The sequence below is a fragment of the Moschus berezovskii genome, chromosome 2 (genome assembly GCF_049115385.1).
Source record: "Moschus berezovskii isolate FMDL1 chromosome 2, NW_MosBer_1.0, whole genome shotgun sequence".
Lineage (NCBI taxonomy): Eukaryota > Metazoa > Chordata > Mammalia > Artiodactyla > Moschidae > Moschus > Moschus berezovskii.
This window is the reverse complement of record NC_142461.1, coordinates 39,846,536-39,858,139: the sequence shown is the minus strand read 5'-3', so window position 1 is coordinate 39,858,139 and position 11,604 is coordinate 39,846,536. Positions and strand designations below refer to the sequence as shown.

At 40.5% G+C, this 11,604-nt stretch overlaps 1 protein-coding gene across 1 annotated transcript in view; it reads left to right on the top strand.

Annotated features, from left to right (window-relative positions):
• The first annotated feature begins 1,293 nt into the window (after positions 1-1,293).
• PTH2R (parathyroid hormone 2 receptor) overlaps positions 1,294-11,604 on the top strand; it is a 90,463-nt gene continuing 80,152 nt past the window's right edge. Inside the window, exons 1-2 of the mRNA XM_055397813.2 lie at positions 1,294-1,368; positions 8,255-8,357. Coding sequence (XP_055253788.2) covers positions 1,294-1,368; positions 8,255-8,357 — 178 coding nt within the window. The remainder of the gene's footprint in view (positions 1,369-8,254; positions 8,358-11,604) is intronic.

The window sequence follows — 11,604 nt, the reverse complement described above, 5'->3', positions numbered from 1 at the left end:
CTAGTCATTAGCAAGGCTCAGTGGTAAAGAATCCATCTGCCAATGCTGGAAACCCAAGAGACCTGGGTTCTATCCCTGGGTGGGGAAGATCCCCTGGAGGAGGAAATGGCAACTCACTCCAGTATTCTTGCTTGGGAAATCCCATGGCCAGAGGGGCCTAACAGGCTGCTGTCCATGGGGTCCTAAAGACTTGGACATGACTGAGAGACTAAGCACGCAGTCATTAGCAATCTACGTTTTAAAAGCAAACTACGTTTTCACTTCAGCAAACTACGTTTTCACTTCGGCATTCAAATGAAAGCCAGTGGTAACACGTCAGACGCTCATTGTCAAGAGGACATGAGTGAATTTGTGTTTCATCTATGGGCATCATTCTTTCCAAATTTTATCAGATGCTGGGAGACTGAATATTCTTCAATGTCTGTGAAGCAAAATCTCTGGCATCTTGAAGATTATGCCTCTAAGAAAAATAAAGAAAAAGACTGCCTCAAACGAAGGTGTTTACACACAGAAAAATATTAAAGAATATTAGTTTTTTTAAATGCCTGGATCCAAAGATATAAAGATCCAAAAATTTTTTGACGTAGAGGTTTCTGTTGGAGTAGAACCTCTCTCCACCCCCGCGCCCCACAGGCACGGTATTAGTACCGCGGTTAAAGAGAAAGGCAATCAGAACTTTAGAGGTGTAGGTACTGTGGAGCTTAGAGTCGTGGACGGGGAATGCACCTGGCCTCTGAAACCTTTAACCACGCTGTTTGGGTCTCAGCGGCTGGTGATCAGCCCGCGTCGGCACAGGAGGGAAAGTTCGGACGCTCCTCAACGTCCCAGGGTGCCCCCAGAGACAGGGCATCGGAACGTGGGACAGAGTGGAGACAGTGCGATTTGCGGGTGGCAGCAGCGGCGCTCCGGAGCCGTCGCCCCCGGGTTTCCTTGAGCTGCGGGACAGAGTGACTCGGAAGAGGAGCGCAAGCGCCTTCCTGACGCTCCAGCAGCCACGCGGGGGGCGCGCGCATCCACCCGGCGCGGGGCCAGCGAGTCAAGGCCGGGACTCGAGCAGCTCAGCCTGGAAGTGCCGACCAACGCGCGAGCCTCCGAAAGGCCAGACCCAACCCCAAAGGCACGCGGCGCGGACAGCCTGGTCCAGGGCATCCCGGCCGGTAGCCTCGAACCCGACTCCCAGTTGCGCCGCGTTCCCAGTCACAAGTTTGCCTCGCGCCGGCCAAGTTGCGAGTGTGGAGCTTATCCCGGGCTCCGGGAAGAATGTTCCAGTTCCCGGCTCGGGTTGGTCTGGGTATGGCCGGGCCAGGGGCCTCGCTGCATTTCTGGGGGTGGCTGTTGCTCGGCTGCTGCATTCTCGCCGGAGCCCAGGTAAGAGCCAGTGCCCCGAGGCACCTGCTTCCCGGAGCCACCACCCGCCGGAACCCGGCGTTAGAGCGGAACGCCGGGACTTGGCTGAGACCAAGTGCGCGCATCCTTACACATCCACGCACTAACGCACACAGAGGCAGGCAGACAGACAGACAGACAGACACGCACACACAGAGGTGCACCCGGCAAGGTTTGACAGGCATTTAGTGGAGCGGCAGAGATATGCTTTAGGCGAATGATGTTCTGTGGGTGGTATTCCGACCAGCATCTTGGCATCTGCTAAGTCAGAGGATACTTAGGAACCACGGCTTTCTGGATCAGTACAGTGAGATTGAGAGGTGAGGAACTTTTCTTACTGTTAGACTTCTTGGTTCCCCGTCTAATTAAATTGTATTTTGTCTGCTGACAATTTACCGTCCGTTTTGAGAACTTAAATTTTTCTAGGATTGTTTGTGACCGCTGTCTGAAAAGATAAGTGGATCTCTCTAATACAGAATCATGCATCATTAAAGCGGGGAAACTAGATAGAAAAATATACATAACTTGTTAAAGCTGAGTTGTTCGTTTTTAGAGTAAGTGGCAATTGTCATTTTTGGACTGCTAGTATCCTTCAGAGATTTTCTGGGTGATCTTTCACAAAGGAGCCTCTCTAATGTACAAGTCATAATTCAACCTCACATTTATTTGAATCAAATAAAATGTAGGATTTACACTCAGCTTTTCAGACGAGCTAGAAAGAGATGCTTGTAGTGTCGAGTGGAATGCAGTTTAAGAGTCCTGTGCCTGAATGACTGAAAGCAACGTTATTTCTCTCTTTTGTTCGGAAGGGGGCGCATTTTAACCGTCAAATAAAGCCCCCAATTATTATTTTTAATTCTTTCTCCTTGAGAAAATTAAGGCATTAATTTATGCACTGATACTGTCTAAACTTAATACTGTGCTCTTGGTTTCAAAGGGCCAGTTTAAATTTCAGTTACTCTACACGTGCAGGGTTTTTCTTTCTTTTTTCCCTGCTGATATGACCAGGATAGTTCATGTGAAGTAAATCTGTTTTAAAAAAAAAATCAAACGAGGTATGCTGTCATTGAGCAATAAGATTGTCAATGAATACTCAAAAGTATAGTATGCTCAAATCTGAAAAATTTCACCCAGGTAACAGAAAGAATGTGAAAGAATGAAAAAAAACTAAGAATTTGGTGACAGATCACTCGGGTGATCTCTAATGTTTCTGTATCATAAAGTATTTGGATAATGTGCTTGAAAATGCAGCTTCCTTGTATAAGGGGCAAATGACCTCTAACCATTTATTTTATTCAACGTTCCAGATTACTTTATCTAAGGAAATGGAGAGACATTGTTTAACACAACAAAGAAAAAAAATCACTATGCTACCATGGGAAGGTTATTTCCTTTTAGCTTCAGAAAAATCAGGACATTGAACACTTTTTCTGTAATTTTAAGTCAAAGTTTCTCAACATTCTGGGCCATGTAAGTCTTTGTTATGGGAGCTGACTTGTCCGTTGTAGGATATTTAGTAGAATCTCTGTCCTCTACACTAGATCCAGTTGCAACCCCCGACCCCTGCCTGGCTGTGACAACCAAAAATGTGTCCAGATACTGCCCATGGTCCTTGGGGAGGCAAAATTGCCTTTGGTTGAGACCCGTTGCTTAACAATGATTTCCATTTATGTTTATAGATTGAGTTATATAAAATGACAGTTTGTGATAATATTTACATTTTTGGCACTTTAAACAAAATTTGAAGGCTACATTAAAGAGATTTGTATAGACACATTGACACCTTGTTTGGTCTTCAGTTTCTTCATTCCCAGCCAAGACATATATTTAAAAGTTTTAATATATTGATAGAACAACAGAGAGAACTCATCTAAGCAGAATTAGCTTGTGGCTTGTGTATAATAACTGCTTAGTATCTGGCAAACACTGTATCGCATTACAAAATAGATAACATAGGCCAGTTCTTTCAATTGTTTTGAATAACTCTGTGGTCTTCAGTTGGTGAAGTTAACCCCCACCCACTCCTTTCCCTCAGATCAGTTCAGAGGCCATGAATTCATGCATCCAGCATCACTGCAGAGCCCAGCAATACAATTCCCAGTCAGATTTTCACATGGTAATGAGGACAACTGTATCAGTGTCTGTAGTTTTTCTTTACTGTTAGTGAATCCTCCTGGAAACAGACTGAGAATAGGGGTACAGATGTTTATTGGAGGGTAATGCCTGAGAAAGATAACAGGGTGAGGATGCAGGGTTGCACAAGGAGAGCCTCAGACTGGGATGCAAGCCTGACAAAGTCTTGGCCAACCCCATGGAGAAGTAGTAAGCAGTTTGGAATCCCCTGTGACAATTAGCATGGTGGCTTTGGGTGGTATCTTCTCCATAAGGTACCACGTTTGGAGTGGTATCACTCCATTGATTAAGGTAATTTGTATTTCTTTCATTCCAAGAAAATCTGTCTTTTTTGAGCCCGTAGGGAACTCGTCTCTAATTATTTGCTCCAATTTTAATTTAAAAAATGTCATTCTATTTTAAGGGGCAGAGGTGGCTACTCTGGGTACAAATTATGCAGTGGAACCCACATCTGGTCACAAAGCTGGAGAGAAGAGAGCTGCTGGCAAAGCATATATCTAAAAGAGTTGGGCGTTTCTAGAACTCTCCTGTCTTTGTAACTGACAAACAGAATTCAATAAGCATATTCTTTTAACCCTTTAACTGCAGTTTTTTATCACTATATGAATGGAAGAGTGTTATAGCTTTAAAGGTCAGAGTCTTGAGAATGGGCTATCCTATATATTAATATTTTAGGCTGTAGGCAGCATTCTTTCCCAAAGGTGCAGAGCCAACTTGACTAAGCATAGGCAACAGAGCACAAAAGTTAAAAAGAAACAGATCCACTATGGAGTCAGACGTGTTCTTCCCTGTTACAAATGATCATTTGCACAGGAAACATGGCTAAAATATATTTTTCTAAATGTACTGCTTTGTTTTGGATGTAGTTGTTGCTTTTCGAGTAACAGACACTGAATATGAAAACTGCTCTTTTGGTTTAAGTACACTGTGATTTTTAATGTCCTTTTATGGTAAAGAACACTTTTCTGTAACATAGGTGGAAGGGAAAACAATATAAACGATGAACATTTTCTTACTTTCACTTGATGAAATAACTAAAAATCAATTTAGCAGATCATCAGTTAGCACATGCTAATCAAACTTACCTCCTGGTTAAACCGGCCACATTTTTTTTAGAACAAAATTATCTTCAGAAGCTGTAGTTTACATGACCATTATTTTCCTGAAAAGGTTATCCCAGTAAAAAGGCTACATCTTTTTGTACTAAAGGAAGCAAAACTAAATGTGTTCAGGTAAAAACAGTACACAGTGTGATGTGAAATGTTCATGTTTAATAATTGAGGTCAGATTTCTCTGAATCAAATTTATAGTTCTGAAACTTGGTTACCCAGTGTTTGTTTTCTGGGATTAAAGTAAAAGAAAGTAACTATTGAATTGGAAAAACAGCCAGGAAAGACAAAACAAAAAACCACAATAATTTGAATGGTGCCTGACTAGAGAATATTGGAAGAAGTCAGATTCTCCTCCCTGCCCACTCAGGTGACTCATCTCTTTCCATTTTGCTCTCCCTTTTTGATAAGTGAGATTTTATGGCACCCTTTTAGTGTAGCTGCCTTTAACTCACAATCTGCATTGTGTTAGTCTGTTAGCTACATTATGTGTGTATTCCAATCCAAAAAATTAGTTTTGATTATTTTCTCCTTTCACATTAAAGTAAATGTGGGTTGTTTACTCACTAAGTTGTATCCCACTCTTTGCAACCCCATGGACTTTGCTCATCAGACTCCTCTGTCCATGGGATTTCCCAGGCAAGAATATTGGAGTGGGTTGCCATTTCCTTCTCCAGGGAATCTTCCAGACCCAGGGATCAAACTTGTGTGTCTTGCGTTGGCAGGCAGATTCTTTACCACTAGCCATGGGGAAGCCCATGAATACTATGCAGAAATATTTAAGACTATATACCTATTTACTGATCTACTCTGTTTTACCTGATTTCAAGCTTTATTACAAAACTACAGTAATAAAAACTGCAGAATTTGGGCATAAAAACAGACACATAGACCAGTGGAGCAGAATCAAGAGCCCAGAAATAACTCTTGACAAGATAGCCATGAATACCTACAGGGGGAAAGGTCAATCTTTTCAATAAATGGTGTTAGGAAAACGGGATTCATATACAAATGAGCAAAATTAGACCCCCATTTTATAATACAAAAATTAACTCCAAATGGATTAATGACTTAAGTTTAAGACTCTAAACTTACTAGAAGAAAACAGGGGTAAAGTTTCTTGACATTGATCTTGGCAGTTATTTTTTGAATATAACATCAAAATGCAAGCAACAAAACAGAAAATAAACAACTAAGATGACCTCAATCTAAAAAGCTTCTGCACAGCCAAAGAAATAATAGGTACATGAAAAGATTTAATAAGGGCAGTATACCTCAAAACTGCAATGAGGTATCCACCTCACACTTATTAGAATAGCTATCATCAAAAAGACAAGAGACAAGTTTTGGAGAGGATGAGGAGAAAAGGGAACACTTGTGCTCTAACGGTGGGAATGTGAATTCGTACAACCACTCTGGAAAAAGTATAAGTTCCTCAAAAAATAAAAAATAGAACTACTGTATGATCTGGCAGTCTCACTTCTAGATAATACCCAAAGGGAATGAAATCATTATCTCAAAGGTTAGGTGTCTGTACCCTCTTGTTTATTGCAGCATTGTCTACCATTGCCAAGACATGGGAACAACCTAATGTCCATGAAGGGATGAATGAATAAAGAAAATGTGATGCACACACACAGAGGAATATGATCCATCCATAAAGAAGAGGGAAATCTTGCCTTTTGTGCAATGTGGATTGACTTTAAGGCAAATACTGTATGTTCTCATTTGTATGGAACCTAAAAAGGTTGAACTCAGAGAGAGTAGAATAGTGGCAGCCAGGGCTTGAAAATGGGGGAAATGAGGGGACATTGGTCAAAGTGTTCAGACTTCTAGCTATAAGGTGACTGAGTTTTGGGGATATAGTGTATAATATGGTGACTATAATTAACAGTACTTTATTATATACTCAAAAATTATTGAGAGAGTAGATCTTAAATGTTATCATCACACACATGTTAAAGGTAATTATGTGGGGGAGGGAAAGAGGTGTTAGCTAATCTTATTGTGGTAGTCATTTCACAATATGTAAATGTATCAAATCACTACATTCAGTTCAGTTCAGTCGCTCAGTCGTGTCCGACTCTCCGCGACCCCATGAATCATAGCACGCCAGGCCTCCCTGTCCATCACCAACTCCCGGAGTTCACTCAAACTCATGTCCACAGAGTCGGTGATGCCATCCAGCCATCTCATTCTCGGTCGTCCCCTTCTCCTCCTGCCCCCAACCTTTCCCAGCATCAGAGTCTTTTCCAGTGAGTCAACTCTGGTTGGATCTCCTTGCAGTACAAGGGACTCTCAAGAGTCTTCTCCAACACCACAGTTCAAAAGCATCAATTCTTCGGCAATCAGCTTTCTTCACAGTCCAACTCTCACATCCATACATGACCACGGGAAAAACCATAGCCTTGACTAGACGGACCTTTGTTGGCAAAGTAATGTCTCTGCTTTTTAATATGCTATCAAGGTTGGTAGTATAACTTTCCTTCCAAGGAGCAAGCGTCTTTTAATTTCATGGCTGCAATCAGCATCTGCAGTGATTTTGGAGCCCAAAAAAATAAAGTCTGACACTGTTTCCACTGTTTTTCCATCTATTTCCCATGAAGTGATGGGACCAGATGCCATGATCTTTGTTTTCTGAATGTTGAGCTTCAAGCCAGCCTTTTCACTCTCCTCTTTCACTTTCATCAAGAGGCTTTTGAGTTCCTCTTCACTTTCTGCCATAAGGGTGGTGTCATCTGCATATCTGAGGTTATTGATATTTCTCCCAGCAATCTTGATTCCAGCTTGTGCTTCTTCCAGCCCAGCATTCCTCATGATGTACTCTGCATATAAGTTAAATAAGCAAGGTGACAATATACAGCCTTGACGTATTCCTTTTCCTGTTTGGAACCAGTCTGTTGTTCCATGTCCCGTTCTGACTGTTGCTTCCTGACCTGCATACAGGTTTCTCAAGAGGCAGGTCAGGTGGTCTGGTATTCCCATCTCTTTCAGAATTTTCCACAGTTTACTTTAAACTTAATTTATGTTGTCTATAAGTAATATCTCAATAAAACTGGAGGAAAAAAGGCAAAAATTAACTAGAAATCATTTGGAGTAACTCTTATTTCATAGATGAGTAAACCAAAACTCCAAAGCATGGAATGATTTGCCCAGTTTAAGTGGTAATTTTTCAGTAGAGCTAACAGAATTTTCTAGTCCATTTCTCCTTTTTATGTGCCATAATTGACATATTGTAAGAGGACTAATAAAATGCTGGGTCTTTGTAACATTCCAGGAAATTTTCAATATGTTTATTATTTTTTCTGATTATGTTACATCTAATAGGGTTACCTAAATAAAATTTTCTACAGCTTTTTAATTAAAAAAATAGGTTTTTTTTTCCTTTAGGTTAAGCAGGTAAAATATAATTATTCTAAAATCTTATACATTGATGGATTTTGAATTTTGATTCAAATAAAGAACTACTACTTCTTTAAAACTAGTTCTATAAAGAACTATTTCAAGGTAGCTTGATATCAAAGTAATTTTTAATTATATTAGAAGGTGAAATAATGAAAGATTGTATCATGGCTTAAAAAATAGTGGCATGTTTTTCTCAGTTTGTGTTTTGTTCGTATCTACAGCTGGATTCTGATGGCACCATCACTATAGAGGAGCAGATCGTCCTTGTGCTGAAAGCTAAAGTACAGTGTGAACTCAACATCACAGCCCAGCGCCAGGAAGGAGGTAAAGATGCTGAAGAAACTGTGTCCCCCATGTGTCCCACCCCAATCCTCACAAAGACTGCAAGTCTCCTCCTTACTGAGTATCAGGGAGTTTCTCATCAGTCGTTCCGTGTTTGTGTGTGGAGAGGTGTGTGGCAGAATAATGCTGTTTTCACCTCTTTCACCGTCATTTCTTCCCTCCCTGTGGATGAGTGACTTGCCTGGTTTGTGAGTTTGGGAATAGACCAGGCATGTATGTGCCAGCCTCTTCCTCAGACATGTCTTTGGGATCTGTCTGTTTGCAGACAGCATGCATATTGTTTTGCTCTTGACTGTGCAGTAAGCTTCAAGGAGCTTCAAGGTTATCATCTGCAGTTTTAGATAGTAGGTAAAATTCAAAGGAGTCAATAGGCAAGCCGACTGATGCATACAAAGACTATGTTCTCCAAAAACTTTCTTCTCAATAAAGTGATTATTTTATCTTCATCTGCTGTCTCCTTCGGAGAAGACAATGGCAACCCACTCCAGTACTCTTGCCTAGAAAATCCCATGGATGGAGGAGCCTGGTAGGCTGCAGTCCATGGGGTCGCTAAGGGTCAGACACAACTGAGCGACTTTACTTTCACTTTTCACTTTCACACATTGGAGAAGGAAATGGCAACCCACTCCAGTGTTCTTGCCTGGAGAATCCCAGGGGAGGGGGAGCCTGGTGGGCTTCTGTCTATGGGGTCACACAGAGTCGGACACGACTGAAGCGACTTAGCAACAGCAGCAGCAGCTGTCTCCTTATGTAATTTTTCAATTGGTTCCAAGTGGTAAACTATAAAAATGAAGCTACAAAACTGCTGACGAGTTTGTGGTGATGGTGGTGGTCTCAGGCGTCTCTACTGTTGCAGCTGGGGACCTGTGGCTTGTGTTCCTTGGGGTCTGGTGGTCACTCACAGTTCTCATTAGGGCCATTGGATAAAGTCATTTATTGAATTGAGTAGTATGAAAATTACAATGTTGTAAATAGGGAAATTCTGAAGGAGATCGATCCTGGGTGTTCATTGGAAGGACTGATGCTAAAGCTGAAACTCCAATACTTTGGCCACCTCATGCGACGAGTTGACTCACTGGAAAAGACTCTGATGCTGGGAAGGATTTGGGATGCGAGGAGAAGGGGACGACAGAGAATGACATGGCTGGATGGCATCACCAACTTGATGGACATGAGTTTAAGTGAACTCCGGGAGTTGGTGATGGACAGGGAGGCCTGGCGTGCTGTGATTCATGGGGTCGCGGAGAGTCAGTCACGACTGAGCGACTGAACTGAACTGAAATAGGGAAATGCCTTGTCTTGATAGTTGAATGTATTAAGAGACATTTTTTAAAAACAGAGTGGTGTTGTTTACCGAGTTTCCTAAATTTGTATGCAGTAGATGATGTCCTTAAAGCTGTGCTTTAAAAAGATTTGTGATTGATTTCTTAGTTGGTTACGATCAGAGAATGTGGTATGCATGATATTAATGTTCGAAAATGTGCTAAGACTTACTTGCTTCTATTGGGGTCAGTTTTGATAAATGTTTCATGTGGTCTTCAAAAGAATGTGTACTCTTCAGTTTCTGAGCAGTGTTTTATAGTATCCACTGTTGCTGCTGCTGCTGCTAAGTCACGTCAGTCGTGTCTGACTCTGTGTGACCCCATAGACGGAAGCCCACCAGGCTCCCCCGTCCCTGGGATTCTCCAGGCAAGAACACTGGAGTGGGTTCCATTTCCTTCTCCATAGTATCCACTAGGTTAAGTTTATTGGTTGTGTGGCTCATGTATCCTGTATCTATGATTTCTCATCTATTTGACTTATTCTTTTCTGATATAGATATATCTTAAAATAGCCTACAATGATGATGAATTTTGCTTCATATATTTGGAAAATATGTTATTGGGTATATACAAATTGAGAAATGTTCTATTTCCTGGTAAGTCAAACCTTCCATTGATATGAAGCATCTTTCTTTGTTTCTAGTTTACTTTTGCTTTAAATACTAACTAAATACTAAAATTATTATATTAAAATAACAATATTTAATAAATAACTTAGTTCTTTCTCTCTTGTTTGATATTTGCCTTGCACATCTTTTCCCATCCTTAAAAATCTTTAATTATGGTACAATGCACATAATATTATATTAATTATTTTAAGCATACAGTTCAGTAATGTTAAGTATATTCACATTGTTATGTTAAACCAATAGCCAGAAATTTTTCATTTTGCAGAACTGCTTAACTCTGTTAAGCAATTCTTTATCTTTTCCTATTTATTTATTAAACTTCTCTGTGTACTTATATTTTGGGAGTTTCATTTATAAACAAGACACAGGTGGGATTTTTCTCGTTATCCATTTTGGTAGAATTTGTCTATAATTAAAGAATTTCCCAATTGCATTAATTATGATTATGAATACACTGTATTTGAATTTACCATCTGTCTGGGCTTTTCATTTTACCAGCTCTTCCTATAGTTCCTTCTAATCTCTACTTCCACCTTCTGTTGGCTTCTTTTGAATTGATTGAGACTTTTTTCCTTATTTCATCCTCCCTCCCCCTACTAGTTTGGAAGGTATATGTTATATTGAATTCTTTAGTGATTAGCCTAGAATTTTTCATGTTATATTAAAGAAAGTTTAAAGTTATCAATAACTTCCCTCTATCAAATAGTGTAAGTATTTTGAAATACCTTAACTGCTTCCAAATTATATGCTGTTATCATACAGTTTTATATTAAGCGTAAGTTTGTATAATTTTTCTTCTTCCTAAAGTACATCTTTTTAAGAGATTTCCTTACACTGGAATCTACTTATAGTGATACTATAAGTAGTATCACTACTTCTGGGCTTCCCCAATGGTTCAACAGTAAAGAATCCGTGGGCAGTGTGGGAGATGCAAGAGATGCAGGTTCGATCCCTGGGTCAGGAAGATCCCCTGGAGGAGGGCATGGCAACCCATTCCAGTATTCCTGCTGGGGAAATCCTATGGACAGAGGAGCCTGGCAGACTACAGTCCCTAGGACTGCAAAGAGTTGGACACAATGGAAGCAACTGGGCACGCATGCACACATAGTGAACTCTGTATTTTTCTTTGTTTTACAAGGTATTAATTTCAATCTCAATCTTCAGATATATTTTTTTTTTTCTGGGCTAATGATCTTTGGATGAGAATTATTTACTTTTAGCGCCTTAAGATTTTATTTTTCCACTGTGGCTTCCATTGTTATTGTTGGCAAATTTTTT